Here is a 17862-nt window from a genome sequence, read left to right as displayed (position 1 = left end):
AGTTTGGAAATGTCCCAGAAAGAAGTGAGGCATTCACCACTTCTAAGAGATCTGCTTTTAAGCAGTCAAGCACACTTTTGAAAAAAGATGTGGGAAGTGTGTCAAGACAACAGGTTGATGATTTTAGTTGCTGCACTATGTCTTCCAGAATTTTGCTATCAATTGTTTCAAAATTAGACATAGTATCTTTTAAATATTTTGGCCAAATCTGTCTGACCTCTGCATTACTTGAGGATGTGCTAATCGCCTTCTTAATATTTATGATCTTCTCAGAAAAGAAAGAAGCAAACTCATTGCATTTGCTGTCTGATAGCATTTCACTGGGAATCTGACTTGGGGGGTTTGTCAGTCTCTCAACAGTGGTAAAAAAGAGTACGAGTGTTATTTAAGTTACTGTTTATAAGGTTTGAGAAGAAATTCTGTCTAGCTGTGGCTAGTTTCACATTAAAAGCATGAAGGATGTCTTTATAGATGCTATAGTGAATTTCAAGTTTCGTCTTCCTCCACATTCGCTCTGCTTTTCTGCATTGTCTTTTCATAGTCTGAACTGCTGTTGATCTTCTCCAAACTGATTTCTTTCTGTTTGTTTTCTTACTGACTATTATTGGTGCAATATCATCAATAACATTCTTAACTTTTGAGTTGAAGGAATAAAGGAGAATATCAACAGAGTCTGCAGAAATGCTTGGTGTTAAAGATATAGCCTCCATAAATAGTACATTTGTGTTCTCGTTTATGCATCTCCTTCTGACAGAGACAGATCTAGATTCAGTGGTAGCAGAGATCAATATATCAAAGAAAATACAGAAGTGATCAGATAGTGCTACGTCCTTAATAACAACGGATGAAATGTTTAGACCCCTACTGATGATTAGATCCAGAGTGTGTCCACCTTTGTGTGTGGGTCCATGCACATGCTGAATCAGGTCAAAGGTGTTTAGAACCGTTATCATTTCTTTTGTAGTTTTGTTTTCTGCATTATCTGTGTGAATATTAAAATCCCCTGCAATTGCAAAACAGTCAAACTCTGAGGAAATTATTGATAACATTTCTGAGACCTCTTCAACATAGCTCTTCCTGTCCTATAGTTGTAAAGCGCTGTAGTAGTTCTTGAGGGGCGATAATTGAGACTGAATCAAGATGCTGTTAAAGGTTGTACATTTACATTTGTGTTTCTATTGCATTTGATTTTCTCATTGAATAAATTCATAAAGTCCTTACTACTAAACTGTAATGGAATAATTTACTTATATCTTAGGTTATTTTCCATTAGTTTGCGTATATGCTTGGCCCTGGCTGCTTTTAAAGCCTTTTTATAACGGGAAGTGCTGTCTTTCACGCGATCCTAAATACCTCTAGGTGAGTTTGTTTCCGCTTGTGCTCTAGATTACGCGTTTCTCTCTTGATGGCGTGAGTAATACTGCTGTACCAAGGTGCAGTACTCTTCCCTCTAACCCTTTCTAATCTGATCGGTTCAACAGTTTCTAATGTACTAGAGAAAAGGTTGCTTATACTGCTAGTCATTTCCTCTACTTCGTGTGTGTGTGTGTGTGTGTGTGTGTGTGTGTGTGTGTGTGCGGCAGGTTATTTGTGAATCTATCGAGAGTGTTTGGGAGAATTGTTAGCGCGGCGCGACATGGCAGATTTCAGCAGTACGCAGTGTGCAAGTTACAAGGTAGTGATCAGTGACATCATCACTTTGCGGTTTAATATCTATATTAATAGGATTGGTTCCATGTGATATAATTATATCTAGTGTATATGATTAAAATGATGGGTGGGTCTAGTGACATTTTGCTTGACCCCAAATGAATTTAGTAAATCTGTAAACGCAGCCCCTAACGCATCATTTGTGTTATCTACGTGAATGTTAAAATCTCCAACAATGTTTTATTGACGTTGACCAATAGATCTGAGAGAATCCGCAAACTCTGTTCTGCAATCTTCTAGGGCCCTGGAGGTGTGTATACGGCAGCAAAAGCAAGAGGAGGGATTGTTTTTCTTATATCTGAGAGCGTAACATTTAGCACAAGCACTTCAAATGAGCTAAACCTGTGTCCTGTTTTCCTGTAATATTAAGAATGTCTCTGTAGATTGTTGTTATTACTGTGATTATAATTGTTGTTATTGGCCAGGAAAGTTTCCTATAACGTGTGTCTGTGGGATCTGGCGTCTGTGGTCTGATGAGGTAGGCGACATCCTCGCAATATAAAGAGATGTGGTTCCTATTTTTCAGAGTTTATTCTTCACATTTGGGACTTTATAAATCACAGAATATTCTTCTTTTTTAGTGCAATCTTTTTTTCATGCAAACTTGTGGTTTTATAATCACAGAATATCTGTTTCTTCATGGAAATTCTGAATTTCTTCTCTGAATTTTAACGCACTCCGCCAACGGCATATTATTATTATTATTATTATTATTATTTACCTACAACGGCCCTAATACGCCACATCTGTCTGTGCAGGAGCGAGCATTTAAGATACACTGTAAAGCGTCTCTGGGAGAGCTCATAGCGGTCAAGCTTTACTCCAAGCCGTTTATGGGTCTACTTTACAACCAGTGGTTCTGCGATAAGATCTCGGTCAACACGCCCGAAGGAGACAAGGTCCTGTTTCCCTGTTACTGCTGGCTGGACTGCAACGAGAGGCTCGTCTTACGGCCTGCTAAAGGTAGGCCCTCCCATTTATACACACACATGTACACGCACGCACACGCGCACACGCACGCACACACGCACACGCGCACACACACGTGTATTGCTGAATAATAACGTTTGTGTCTTCATATGATGCAGTGTCAGATGCTCTAATAACAAGATGTACTGTAGTTTGATTTTTTATGTATCTTATGTATGGGTTAGCTATAGCTTAATGATACCATCAGCCTTTTTAAAATAAAGCACATTTGAAATCAAATTAAAGTGTCTATGATAAACATTTTTTTTACATGGATGACAAGTCATTTATCTATGATCAAGAAACGATATATACAAAATATACTGTAGCCTATTTTTTATTTCGGTTGCAAACATAAACAAATTTAGATTGTGAATTAATGTTGTCATTTGCATTTCAGCTTCACTTGTGTTCCAGGACACCAACCCGATATCCCAGAGGCAGAGGATGAGGCAGCTGGAGGAGCAGCAGAAGCTATTCAGGTTTGTCGTGTGTGAGAGTGAAGTGTCTGCTTTATATTATAATAAATACACTGAAATTAAACCCCTTCCATTGATACACAGCTGAATATTCTCCCCCAGGTGGTGTGTGTACGCGGAGGGTACGCCTCAGGTCATCGACTGCGACAATCCCCTCGCTCTGCCAGCTGAGGTCCGATTCTCTTTCACTAAAGAGGCCGAGTTTTACTCCGGTGCAGGAAAGCAGTGAGTGGACAAGCCATGTTCTAACCTAACCCTGTGGTGTTCATCTCTCACACACGGCTCATAAACAACCCCATGTTCTAACCCTAACCCTGTGGTGTTCAAAGAGTGTGTGTGTAACACCGGCATCCTGGCCAAACCTGCCCCGTGTTTGTGTTTGTGTGTGTGTGTCTGTGTGTGTGTGTGTGCGTGCGCGTGTGTGTGTGTGTGTGTGTGTGGGACTTTCCATAGACGTAATGGTTTTTATACTGTACAAACTGTATATTCTATCCCCTTACACTAACCCTATCCCTAAACCTGCCCATCACACACACACGCACACGCGCACACACACACACACGCGCACGCACACACTAAATGGTGATCTGACATAATGGATGTGAGGGACCAGCTTATACAGCAAGCACAAATGAGGATGATTAATCAAACACGGCTGAACCAATTGAACTCAATGATGGTGACCATGGTAACAAAGGAGTGGCAGGAAATCTGAACAAAGGAAAACATGTGACTAATGAAAATGGAGTCTCCGACTCCAATCAGCTAGAACTGGTCAAATATTCTGATTCATTCACTGGGCGAGGTGGGCGAGGAGGTAGGCGAGGAGATGGGCGAGGAGCTGGGCGAGGAGGTGGGGAGGAGGTGGGCGAGGAGCTGGGCGAGGAGGTGGGCGAGGAGGAGGGCGAGGAGGAGGGCGAGGAGGAGGGCGAGGAGCTGGGCGAGGAGGAGGGCGAGGAGGTGGGCGAGGAGGAGGGCGAGGAGGTGGGCGAGGAGGTGGGCGAGGAGCTGGGCGAGGAGGTTTAATAACATGATTCATGGATTTTCAGTGTATTTTGCATGGAAGTGAATGGTATTCACAAAATAGCTTTGTCTTCTCGAAGACAAATAATATAATATCTAATAGTAACTACAAAGATGCTAACAACTAAAGCTAGGATGGACCATAGGTAGTATATTAAGGCTAGTTACACTATTAATGTTTGCACTATGTACCTGTGTATTCTTTTTTGTGCAGGTTAGCTGCTCTGAAGCTAACTGGATTAGCTAACTGCAGAAAATCGTGGGAAAGCATCAGCCAACTGGAAGCAATCATTTGTGAAAACAGAGTGAAAACCATTGGTACTCATCTTAAATGAATGAACGGTTCAAAATGACTGTATTACAAATAAAGTACTGTCTGTACTGTAGCATATGTTCTGACACAGCATGCTTTGCAGAATACATTCAGAAGCACTGGGATGAGGATGAGTTCTTTGGCTACCAGTTTCTGAATGGCCTCAATCCCATGATGGTCCAGCGCTGCTCAAATCTGCCTGAGAATTTCCCCGTCACAGAAGACATGGTCAAAAACAGCCTAAGAGGCAGCAGCTTGCAGCAGGAGATGAAGGTACGCTACTTGCTACTGGCAATAATTTGGTCTGGATTGCTTTGGTTTTGCCTAATTTCCTGGGTTTCTTCATTATTTGGTGTGATCCACCCCCATACCCAGAAAGGGAACATCTTCTTGTCTGACTATAAGATGTTGGATGGACTGGTGGGAAATGTTGTCAGTGGCAGGCAGCAGTATCTCACAGCTCCCCTGGTCCTGCTGTACTGCAACCCTCACAGCATGATGCTGCCCATCGCCATTCAGGTGCGTATCTTGCATCCGAAGTGTAGAAATCCAGGGGTTATGAATATAACCTCGGCTCTTTGAGGGAGAAAACAAGACATCCCCCTGTATGGGATATTGTTCCTTGAGCATGTAGAGGGATTAAAAAAGGTCTTCAGCTGGGAAATGCTCAAGAAGCGATATCTCAGGGTGATGTCGAAGTGCTTCGACCGAAAGAGAAGTACCTGGGGACCTAGGTGTGAAAGACACTGTTTGTACCATTTTCACGGATGTTCAAATTTAATCTGCACAGTTAAGGCAAAAGCCCAGCAAAGACAATCCCATCTTCCTCCCAACGGATTCAAAGGCCGACTGGAAACTGGCCAAGATCTTCGTCCGAAACGCAGAGTTTGGCGTTCACGAGGTTGACTTTCACCTGCTGAGAACTCACCTGCTGGCGGAGGTGTTCACCGTGGCCACGCTGCGCAATCTTCCCTCTCCACACCCTCTCTACAAGGTACTGAATCTGTCCCGCATGAGTTGGTTTGACATGTGAACAGTGAATTCACATGTGAACAGCATCATGCATAGAAAAACAGGGCCATCTTTAAGAGAGAGAGTCAAAAAATTTTACATTTCAAAACTTACATTCATACACTCACATTCAATCATTACATAATAAAATTAGAACATATAAACCCACATATGTATATAAGAAAAAAATTAAATTCAGAATCATCACATCATCATAAATGGTGCATAAAACCTCATTAACACACCATATTTCAATAAAACTCCTGACATCATTTACAATATTATAATACGCATACTCCAGTTTAAGCCTTCCTGCCACTAATCTCCTAAACATAATTTCAGGATCCGTAGATGCAAGTTGTAAGCCTTTGTGTTAGGGTTAGGTTAACGCTTTGTTCTTCCTAGTCTTCCACACTGACGATTTTGCAGTCCCAAATCAGATATCTCAATAAACACACTTTCTTCCTCATCAAAAATCCACACTTTAACCCTCCAATGAACCCTTTATTCGGAAAATCCTTGTTAAATTCCCTGAACCATTTCTTAAGATGTTTAAAGAGACTTAGTAGTCTTGCACCTCTTAAAAACAAATGTTCCAAATCCTCCTCTTCACCACAAAACCTACATTCCCCACCCACTGCTGGATTCGAGTGAGCCACATGTATGTCTGTAGCTATTGCCCTGTGAATAATCCTCCATTGTAGATCAGCTGTTCACTTCTCCACTGGAGGTCTATACAGTGCTCTCCATCTGTCCCCCACGAGGAACTCTGGTGTCAACAGTCCTGGCCACCCAGAGGCTTTTACTCTACTGAGTGATTCTTGATGTATGACCTTCACTGTGATGTAATATATGGCCTTCTTTGATGTAGACTCAAAAAGTTTTATTTATCTTTGGGAATCCTTTCTCATCGTTTTCCTCCCTTGCGATGATCTCTCTGTAGCTGCTTGGTATTACATTAAAAATGTACTCCATCAGTTTTGCTGTAAGTCTTAGTGACTGTAATCCGTTCACCTCTCTGAGGGTCTTTGCTGATCTCCATCCATTATTGTCCAAGAGGTGCCCTAGATTTACAATGTTATCCCTTAGTAAGCATGTTCATATACTCAAAGAAGATAACATCCTTGTCTGGATAATTGAATTAAAAAACTAGGGTTCTTCAGTGACCCAGTGTCCTTGAGGATCAATGATGATGATGATGATGATGATGATGATATATACTTTATTTATCCCGAGGGAATTTCAAATATCCAGTAGCATCCGAAAAAAACATATGAAAACATACATGCATACATTTAACCTATAAAAATACAATTTAAATAAATTAAATTTTAACACGGGAACCACAATAAACTAAAACAATGAAAAGTACAAGATAGAGAGTGCAGAGGAAGGTAAAAATGATCAAGTCAATTTGTCTATTGTCCACATTGCCCTGACTTTGATCTGTTGTGCAGTCTGATGGCCAGTGGGACGAAAGAGTTTTTAAGTCTGTTAGTGGAGCTGGGACAGCAGTCTGCCACTAAACACACTCCTCTGTCCGATGAAGGTGCTATGCAGAGGGTGGTGGGCGTTGTCCAGAATGGACAGCAGTTTGTCCAGGGTCCTTCTTTCTGCCACTGTCACCAGATAGTCCAGTTCTGAACCCACTACTGAGCCAGCTCTCATTACGAGTCGGTCCAGTCTACCAGCGTCTCTCTTCTTGCTGCTTCCTCCCCAACAAACTGCAGCATAAAAGAGGACGCTGGCCACCACAGACTGGTAAAACATCTGCAGTAGTTTGCAGACCCCTGCCTTCTCAGGAAATACAGATGGCTCTGCCCTTTCCTGCAGAGAGAGTCCATATTTGCTGTCCAATCCAGCTTGTCATCTAATTGAAGCCCCAGATATTTATAGGTCCTGACCACCTCCACATCAACCCCCTCGATGTACACAGGCTGGAAATGTGGTTTCTTCCTTCTGAAGTCCACCACCATTTCCTTGGTCTTGGACGAGTTCAGCTGCAGATGATTGGTCCTGCACCACCTCACGAAGTCCTCAACTAGGCTCCTATACTCCCCATCCTTTTCATCCTTGATACAGCCAACTATCACAGTATCATCTGAGTATTTCTGCATATGGCAGAGCCCAGAGTTATACTGGAAGTCAGATGTATACAAGGTGAAGAGGACAGGAGAGAGCACGGTCCCCTTTGGTGCTCCGGTGCTGCTGACCACAGTGTCTGACATGCAGCTATTCAGTCTTATGTACTGTGGTCTCTCCGTGAGGTAGTCCGTAATCCATGTCACCAGGAGTGGGTCCACCCTCATCTCTGTAAGCTTGTCTCTCAACAGGAGCAGCTGGATGGTGTCGAAGGCGCTGGAGAAATCAAAAACAGATATCCTCACAGCGCCCTCTCCTGGTCCAGATGTGAGTAGGCCCTGTGGAGCAGATAGAGGATAGCATCCTCCACGCTCATCTTCTCCTGGTATCCAAACTGCAGTGGATCTTGTGCATGGTGAGGACATGGAGCAGCAACCGTTCGAAGGTCTTCATGATGTGTGATGTCAGTGCTACCGGTCTAAAGTCACCCGGCTCCCTGGGGTGTTTTTTCTTGGGAACCGGGATTAGACATGAGGTCTTCCAGAGCACTGGGACCCTCCCCAGCTGCAGACTCAGATTACAGACATGCTGGATTGGCTCCCCCAGTTCAGCAGAACATGCTTTAAGCATCCTTGGACACACTCCATCCGGGCCCACTGCTTTCCTTGGTCAGAGCCTCCTCAGCTCTCTGCTCACCTGATCCTTGGTAATGGTGATGGATAGGGGTGTTGAACTGTCCATATGTGTGGAGGGTGTGTGTAGTCTATGTGGTCTTGAATGCTTTCTTCTTCCTATTCAGGATGTCCTTTACATTACTGGTGATCCACGGCTTGTTATTAGGGAAGCAGAGTACAGTTCTAATGGGGACCACAAGTCCATGCAGAAGTTCAGGTAGTCAGTAGTGCAGTGAGTGACCCCCTCGATGTCCTCGCCATATGCTTCCTGCAGAATGCTCAAATCAGTACACTCAAAATCTCTCAGAGCCTCCGCTTCCTCAGGAGACCATTTCCTGAAGGAGCGTTTGGTCGTGGGCTGTCTCTGGATCTGTGGTTTGTACTGTGGCGTGAGCAGAACCAGGTTATGATCAGACTTTCTGCATCACCTCCAGAACTATTAGAGTGCTTCCTAATCAGAAGCCTTGGTTCAATGCGGATGTGCGCATCAAAATTAGAAACCGGTGTACAGCCTTTACGACAGGAGATATCGTGGAATACAAGCATTCCCGATATGAGCTCCAAAAATCCATCAGAGCCACCAAGAGATGCGGTCTCAGATCAATAGCATCACTAGGGCCTGCAGCCTCCTCACTGTTCTGAGGTTTATGTGGACACGCCATCCTTTTATGGCCCACATCGCCACACTTAAAACACTTCATTTTGGTCCCTTAAAAAGTGGGATGTACATACACAAACTGTTGTAATTCCTACACCGTTCACCTGATTTAGATGTAAATACCCTCAAATTAAAGCTGAAAGTCTGCAGCTAAAGCACATCTTGTTAGTTTCATTTCAAATCCATTGTGGTGGTGTATAGAGCCAAAAAGATTAGAATTGTGTCGATGTCCCAATATTTATGGACCTGACTGTACATATACATACACACACACACACACACACACACACACACACACACACATACATACATACATACATACATACATACATACATACATACATATATATATATATATATATATATTTTTTTTTTATTTTTTTATTTTTTTTTACAAAGATAAACAATAGATAAAAGATGAACTATTAAACAAAGATACACATTATATAGGCCTGCACAGTGCTTTGTAAGGTCTACTAACATTACTGTTCAGGTATGGTCTAAAAATAAATCTAATAAAGTAATCAAATGTAAAATAACACTGCATAGTTTATCATAGGTGGATTAATGTTTATTAAAGCTGAAGTTATTTATTCAAGACCTGTGAGTGATTTTCTCTTTGCCATTTGTTGTTTGATTTGCAGTTATTTTGTCATGTTTATTAGACTGCGGCCGATTTAAAACCGAGTGCTGATCTGAAACAGATTTTCTCCCAAAAATTTCCATAACTACGTCCATTTAAGACATAAAAGGTGTTTGAGTGAATCTCCAAGCAGGTCATTTTGACATATTTTTTGTGTACATTTGATTTAGACGCACACATGAAACCCAAAGTTGCTTGTCTCGTTGCGGTCTGTTTAGGAGCGCGCTCCGCCTTGTGAATTACATCTCTTGCACAGATCTGTGTGCTTTTTATAGCTCTTTTTATTATTAAACGCATCCCGCAATTTAGCAACTGCATTTTACAACAATCACCGAACGTGCTGATTCTGTCGTTAAGTTTGAGTTTTAGGGATTAATGACATAGGCTACTGCTGTGAAGGGAAGGAAGTTGCGCTAGACCAAATGTGGCTTATAGTTTTTAATGGTTTTACCTCAATATATAATTTTTAGAATCTTTGGAAGCAGAAATCTAAAATAAAATCAGACTAATATCACAGATCTAAAGTGTAACCACACGTCGCTCATTACAGTGCTGTCGTGTTGTGCGCGCAGCGCGCTGTGGCTCGTCTCTCTCTCTCTCGGGCCGCAATACCAAAAATGCATTACAGACAAATGATTTAATATTATTATACATAGAAATGGCTGGCGAGATAAAAAATAAATAAAAAATAAAATAAGGTCTTTATAGCAATAATAAATAGTATGTGTAATTTCTCCAGTACCGACAGCAGAACCGTTAACGTCCGAGCTTATTGATACAGTGGTCTTTCAAAATTCAGCCCCGGGGCCCGTTTAATACCGGGTTTCGGTACCCATCCCTAGACACACTTGACTCCATTACGCAGAGACACAATTGACTCCATTACACAGAGACACAATTGACTCCATTACGCAGGGACACACCTGAGTCCATTACGCAGGGACACACCTGACTCCATTACGCAGGGACACACCTGACTCCATTACGCAGGGACACACCTGACTCCATTACGCAGGGACACACCTGACTCCATTATGCAGGGACACCACTGACTCCATTACGCAGGGACACATCTGACTCCATTACGCAGGGACACACTTGACTCCATTACGCAGGGACACCACTGACTCCATTACGCAGGGACACACCTGACTCCATTAGGCAGGGACACACCTGACTCCATTACGCAGGAACACACCTGACACCATTACGCAGGAACACACCTGACTCCATTAGGCAAGGACACACCTGACTCCATTACGCAGAGACACACCTGACTCCATTACGCAGAGACACACCTGACTCCATTACGCAGGAACACACCTGACTCCATTACGCAGGGACACACCTGACTCCATTTGGCAGGGACACACCTGACTCCATTACGCAGGGACACAATTGACTCCATTACGCAGGGACACACCTGACTCCATTACGCAGGGACACACCGGACTCCATTACGCAGGGACACACCTGACTCCATTACGCAGGAACACATCTGACTCCATTACGCAGGAACACATCTGACTCCATTACGCAGGGACACACTTGACTCCATTACGCAGGGACACTCCACACACCTGACTCCATTACACAGGCATACACTTGACTCCATTACGCAGGGACACACCTGACTCCATTACGCAGGAACACATCTGACTCCATTACGCAAGGACACACTTGACTCCATTACGCAGGGACACATCTGACTCAATTACGCAGGCATTAGTGATGGGAAGTTCGGTTCTTTTCCGCAAACCGGTTCTTTCAGACAGTTCGTTTCAATGAACCTGTTCAAAAAACCGGTTCACCAGTTCTTTTACGTCATCACGTAATGACGTCAATAATATCGTCCCGGCGGATAGAAATACATTAAAATAAAGGCATTTGCAATCATAATTTAAGTAATATTAGGCTAATCATCTTCATAATAATCTTGGATAAGTTTCTTATATTTACGTTTTGCAAATGAACCCTGTAGTAGGCTACAGGCGATACAAACGTGGATGTTTTACATTACACAGGAACACATCTGACTCCATTATGCAGGAACACACCTGACTCCATTACGCAGGGACACCACTGACTCCATTACGCAGGGACACACCTGACTCCATTACGCAGGGACACACCTGACTCCATTATGCAGGAACACATCTGACTCCATTACGCAGGGACACACTTGACTCCATTACGCAGGGACACTCCACACACCTGACTCCATTACGCAAGGACACAGTTGACTCCATTACGCAGGTGTAGCAACAATCACTTTCTGGGGAATAATTAACTCAAATGAAGTGAATATTCATGAGTCTATGAATATAACGTGCTTATTGCTTACAAATATTAAATTACCCAAAGAGGGAATATTTAATCATTTAAAGGTAACCTTTACTAGAATTAATTTAAGTTAATCTAGACAATCTGTTCGTCCAGCGAACTGGAAGCTAGACTTCCTTATCAAAATTCAATAAAAATACCCTTCTTACAAACTCCAAGAAATATTAATCTTCTGATCAGGAAAAAACAATATTTTCGGTGTCTGTAATACTAAGATTACTGAAATTAATTCATATAAAACAAAGCTCGTAGCATAGATCACACGATTCAGGGACTTCGATCTCAATGAGCAATAAAACAATTCAATTCAAGCAAATTATAGGATTTAATAAAAACAGACTAAAGAGTACATAACTACAATTCACACAGAGTAAATATGAGTATATAGCAAAACGAAAATACAATTTAAACAAGGTAAACGAACAAGAATAATAATGAGATAAATGAAAGAGAGAGATAAAGAGAGAGAGAGAGAGAGAGAGAGGGGGAGAGAAAGTGAAAGTGAGAACCAATCTCAGCGTGACAATTTCAAACAGTTAACTTTGCAAGAGACCCCAAGTCATTGAATAATTTCACAAATATGGAATAGCCTAGACAACCTTAAACAGCAATTTTAGTTGCGATATAAGAAAGTACTTGCTTTGATCTGGCTCTTGTGTGTAGCTGCGCTCAAATTGTCCGGTCTGTGCGGCCTCAGCGTGGTTCTTTCCAGAGCAGATGATGCGCGAGCTCGATGGTTAACGCGAAGGTAAACTTTGCCAAAAGATGACTAGACTTAAGTTCGTTTGGCTCGTGAAGACAATTGAACGAAGTCAAATATCCGAAGACAATAAAGAAAAACTAGAATGAAACGAAAAGTAAAGAAGAATAAACTGAGAACTTCTTGAAGTCCGGTTTCAAAGCTGGGAACCCTCTTTTCTCTCTGGCAGAATGCCCAGAATACAGGTTTCCCTGAGCTTTTACGTAAAACCAGGTTTACACCTATTTTTCAGTATGAGCCAATGAAGTGTAAACAAACTGAGGCGGGAAAAATCTTCTTTGTTTGCTGATCTCCGCCCACTGGTCTAATTTATGGCAATGACAAGATTAAACATTTTTCTTAAGCAAGATCGTTCCTCTGAAACAATGCATCTTTTTGTAATTTGCTATCAAGATTCGTTACAGTCGTGTTTTTACGATTATACAGACACCAAGAACTATGATTTTACCAATCCCGTATACAGAGGTACAGAGTTATTCTTAACTAAATGCATATAAAGTTTGCATTAAACACACAGTAACATTCATATATTCCATTATGCCGCATACATACATTTGAGCACAAAAAGGGAGACATTAAAATACATTTAGAGGTAGTTTAAGTAAAAAGGTCCATGGGCTAGCCAACTGTTTTTGAGTGTGTGTGCGTCTCATGAATGTGTGTGCGTCTGTTTCACTGGAATGTGCGATCAAGAAGGGGGGGTGTTTGTCTTCCCTTTTGAAGTTCGATATCGCATCTCTGGATAGTCTCCAAGGTGTTATAACTCTCATCCACGCCAGGACGTTGCCGTCATGGCGGTGCCCAGGGTGGTGAGTTATGTTGTAAGAGGGTTGTAAAACGAAAGTCCTTGTTTTTTCTTTAACTCACGTTCTGGTCTTTGAGTGTAGAATGTGTCAAAAGGGTCAGGATTCATTAATATGGAACAGATGGTTGAATACCATCCGCTCATTGGTGTTACACAGGCATACACTTGACTCCATTACGCAGGGACACACCTGACTCCATTACGCAGGAACACATCTGACTCCATTACGCAAGGACACACTTGACTCCATTACCCAGGGACACATCTGACTCTTTTACGCAGACATTAGTGATGGGAAGTTCGGTTCTTTTCCGCAAACCGGTTCTTTCGGACAGTTCGTTTCAATGAACCTGTTCAAAAAAACGGTTCACCAGTTCTTTTACGTCATCACGTAATGACGTCAATAATATCGTCCCGGCGGATAGAAATACATTAAAATAAATGCATTTGCAATCATAATTTAAGTAATATTAGGCTAATCATCTTCATAATAATCTTGGATAAGTTTCTTATATTTACGTTTTGCAAATGAACCCTGTAGTAGGCTACAGGCGATACAAACGTGGATGTTTTACATTACACAGGAACACATCTGAAAATGAACCCTGTAGTAGGCTACAGGCGATACAAACGTGGATGTTTTACATTACACAGGAACACATCTGACTCCATTATGCAGTAACAAACCTGACTCCATTACGCAGGGACACACCTGACTCCATTACGCAGGAACACACCTGACTCCATTACGCAGGAACACACCTGACACCATTACGCAGGAACACACCTGACTCCATTACGCAGGAACACATCTGACTCCATTACGCAGGGACACACTTGACTCCATTATGCAAACACACAGGTGGCAGTGACTCTCCCACGTTTGGGAAAGATGCCATCCCAACACATCCCAAAAACAACTTAACCTAACCTCAACTTAAAGGTTCTCTACGTGATCCTGGGTGACGTCACTTCTTGATGACATTAAAACATTTGTCAAACAAAATGGAGGCTAGCTAGACCCTCCCTCCTCCTCATCCGCGCACTAACCCCCCAAACCCCACCCCCAAATCTTTCTTGTTGGTTATTAGCTGGAACACTGTTTGTTATATTTCATGGTGCGGCAGTGCGGGTAAGACCAGTTTGTTTTTGTTGCCGTTTGTGGAGCCTGGGGTGTCTCCAGAGACAGCGTTTTTTACAGTGTGTTCAGGGCACAGGCAGCTAGCGGATAGTAAGGAGATGTTTGCCGTATGTGACAAAAAATGTTTTGGCCTAAAAAGCGCGTGAGATCACTTAGAGCACCTTTTTAAGATGAAAAATAATGAAAAAGTAAATAATAGTCACCCTCTTTCCTTCCGTAGCTCCTCTTTCCCCATATCCGATACACGCTCCAGATCAACGTCATGGCACGGAGTCAGCTGATATCCGAGGATGGGGCCATTACAAAGGTATGCATATGTCATGGTTAAAGAGGCACTAAAGGTCTTAAATTGTAATCCAATACACTTTTTGTTGTATTCCGTTCACTATCCTATGAACCTGCAAACATATCTTGTAAGATTGTTAAAAAAAAAAAAAAACATAATGGCTCTTAAATGTTATCTGTGATGACCTGACTTCTTGAACAATCTACTATTTTACAAAAAAAAAAATTCTTATTTAAATTTGAGGGAAATTATTATGGGATTTGTGGTGACAGAACTTAGTTTATACACTAGCCATTAACCTAACTTTATGTCATGTCTTCTCTCCGTTAATGATACCACTCTTAGTATGCAGGAGTAGGTGGAGAGTCATTGGTAAGGTTGATGAAGCGTGCTACTGCCGCCCTGACCTACAGCGCCCTCTGTCTTCCCAATAACATATCTGAGAGAGGCCTGGAGACTGTACCCCACTACTACTACAGAGATGATGGGATGAAACTGTGGGATATCATCAACAAGTAAGACTACCAGTGGAGTTTAGTCCAGTGTTTTATTGATAGGCATTATGCGTTCTAGTGTATGTGTTACATAATACGCCTAGTTTTTAGGGCTGACTAATACATCCTGGTGGAATTTCTGATTCAAATTTCAAAAAATAGGGGAGAGTGGTCATGTGACTACATATTTTTGAAAAGCAATCAATTTTACTCATCCTCCAAAGAAGAGAGATACATGGCATGAGAGTTAAAGGGATAGTTCACCCAAATTTGATAATTCTGTCAGTAATTACTCACCCTCATGTTGTTCCAACCCCGTAAGAGCTTCGTTAATCTTCGGAACACAATTTAGGATATTTTTGATGAAATCTGAGAGCTGTCTCACTCCTCCATAGGCTTTCAGAGGGAATGAATCTTGCTGGGTCAGAAAAGTTATCAAAGAGATCGTTAATATAGTCCAAGTGACTACAGTGGCTCCATCTTAAGTTTATCAAGCGACGAGAATACTTTTCGTGCGCAAAAACAAACAAAAATAACGACTTTATTCCACTATTCGTTTCATTCTCTATGAGGCTTGAGTGAGTTTACGTAGTATAATAGTGTAGTGCGTCTGTGTTGCACGTCACCACGTAGGCTCACTATTGGCTAAAGCTGGTCATGTGTGTGATGCGTGTGACGTACAACACAGACGCGCTGCGTCAGGACACTGACTTCCGGCCCAACACTTCGAGCAAACCGCCATTATGATTTCTAGCTGCGATTTTGTAGTCCAAGTTCGAGGATGCAAAAGTTACGAGAGGGTACGTCCAAATGTTGGGTTGTTGGATGTAGTAACCCACACGCTTCATTACACCGTCTCCCAGCACCAGAACCTCTTCAAAGTGCCTGGTTGAGTTTTATTTTTCATGGAAATGTACCCACATCTGTGAACTGCCGAGCTTGTAACAGGGCGCATGAGAGAGAGACACGGTCACACGTGTGCGTCAGGCGAAAGTGTAAACAAGAATTCACCGTCTCCAAACTAGGCACTGTCGTGCTCTCTCTCCCTCACACATATTAATCAAAATAAATCGACACGGTGGTAAAAGGTCGGAAGACCAGTTTCTTGAGGATCATATCTCTGCTATCAAACTACAAAAATGGCCGAACAGGGTGGAATTGAACCTCTGCAACCTGGAGAGAGGGCAGGGTATCAAGTGTCTCTATTGGATTTAAAGAGAACGCACCAAAACGAGTTGATCTCAGACGCACATCAGAAAGGGGGTAGAAAAGAGACCTGTGGAGCTATAATTATGATGAATTCAGACCCAAGCATTGCAGTTCCGCTTTATATAGACCCCAAATGTATGATTTATATGTAAAAAGGAATGATTTAAAAGCATGATATGAACCCTTTAAGAAATAAATGCAAAGCAAATCTATAAAAAAGGTAAGCTGTAAATATGTAAACCTGGAAAACATCTGACTGTGAGGTTGCTTACAGGTTTGTTGCAGCTTTCTTGTCACACTACTATCAACATGATGCAGACGTGAAGAAGGACACAGAGCTGCAGTGTTGGATCAGTGAGATATTCACCAATGGCTTCCTGGGAAGAGATTCCTCAGGTCTGTTGCATCAGGGCTGTTGCATTTGAATATGCTGCAAGTGTGATTTCTGGTGGAATAAAAATGTGTCTAGACTAATAAGGAATTGTTGCCATATTAGGACATTTAATCCAACAAAGGTTTATTTTCTTTTTTGAGTGCGTGTTCAGATCAGTATTTGCACAGCATAAGATTTAGTGCTGTGAAACTTTAAACTTTAGAAACTTTAAACTCTCTCTTTTCCAGCACTTTAGACACAGTTGCTCCTTTGCGCTTAAAGAAGATTAAAGAAAATAGTCCAACGCTGTGGTACAATGAGCACACTCAGGGAAGTCGTGGCCTAATGGTTAGAGGGTTGGACTCCCAATCGAAGGGTTGTGGGTTCTAGTCTCGGGCCGGCAGGAATTGTGGGTGGGGGTAGTGCATGTACAGTTCTCTCTCCACCTTCAATACCACAACTTAGGTGCCCTTGAGCAAGGCATCGAACCCCCAACTGCTCCCCGGGCGTCGCAGCATAAATGGCTGCCCACTGCTCCGGGTGTTTGCTCACAGTGTGTGTGTGTGTTCACTGCTCTGTGTGTGTGCATTTCGGATGGGTTAAATGCAGAGCACAAATTCTGAGTATGGGTCACCATACTTGGCTGAATGTCACTTCACTTTGAATGTCACTTCACTCAGGCCCTTAAGAGAGCAGCCAGAAAAATGGAGCGCGACTAGAAGAAAACAAAACTAGAGGTATTTCGCATTGCATGGAAAGAGAGCACAATTTCATACAGAGAGGCATTCAAAGCTAGTTCTGCTTATTTTTCAACCCTATTCGAAGAAAATAAACAAAACCCTAGGTATTTATTTGAAACAGTGTCAAAACTAACAAAAAATAAAACTCC

The 17862-nt window shown here is 42.2% G+C and overlaps 1 protein-coding gene across 1 annotated transcript; it reads left to right on the top strand.

Moving 5' to 3' along the window:
• Positions 1-2434: 2434 nt before the first annotated feature.
• On the top strand, positions 2435-17040 carry LOC128014767 (polyunsaturated fatty acid lipoxygenase ALOX15B-like). Its single transcript, XM_052598480.1, has 10 exons — positions 2435-2673; positions 3080-3161; positions 3261-3383; positions 4396-4499; positions 4598-4767; positions 4870-5013; positions 5285-5488; positions 14832-14918; positions 15243-15412; positions 16875-17040. Exons 1-10 carry the CDS (start codon positions 2544-2546, stop codon positions 17023-17025), a joined length of 1365 nt encoding a protein of 454 aa, XP_052454440.1. The 5' UTR covers positions 2435-2543; the 3' UTR covers positions 17026-17040.
• Positions 17041-17862: the final 822 nt, after the last annotated feature.

Source organism: Carassius gibelio, chromosome B25, assembly GCF_023724105.1.
Source record: "Carassius gibelio isolate Cgi1373 ecotype wild population from Czech Republic chromosome B25, carGib1.2-hapl.c, whole genome shotgun sequence".
Lineage (NCBI taxonomy): Eukaryota > Metazoa > Chordata > Actinopteri > Cypriniformes > Cyprinidae > Carassius > Carassius gibelio.
The sequence above is the reverse complement of the archived record's forward strand: the minus strand, read 5'-3'. Positions and strand labels throughout refer to the sequence as shown.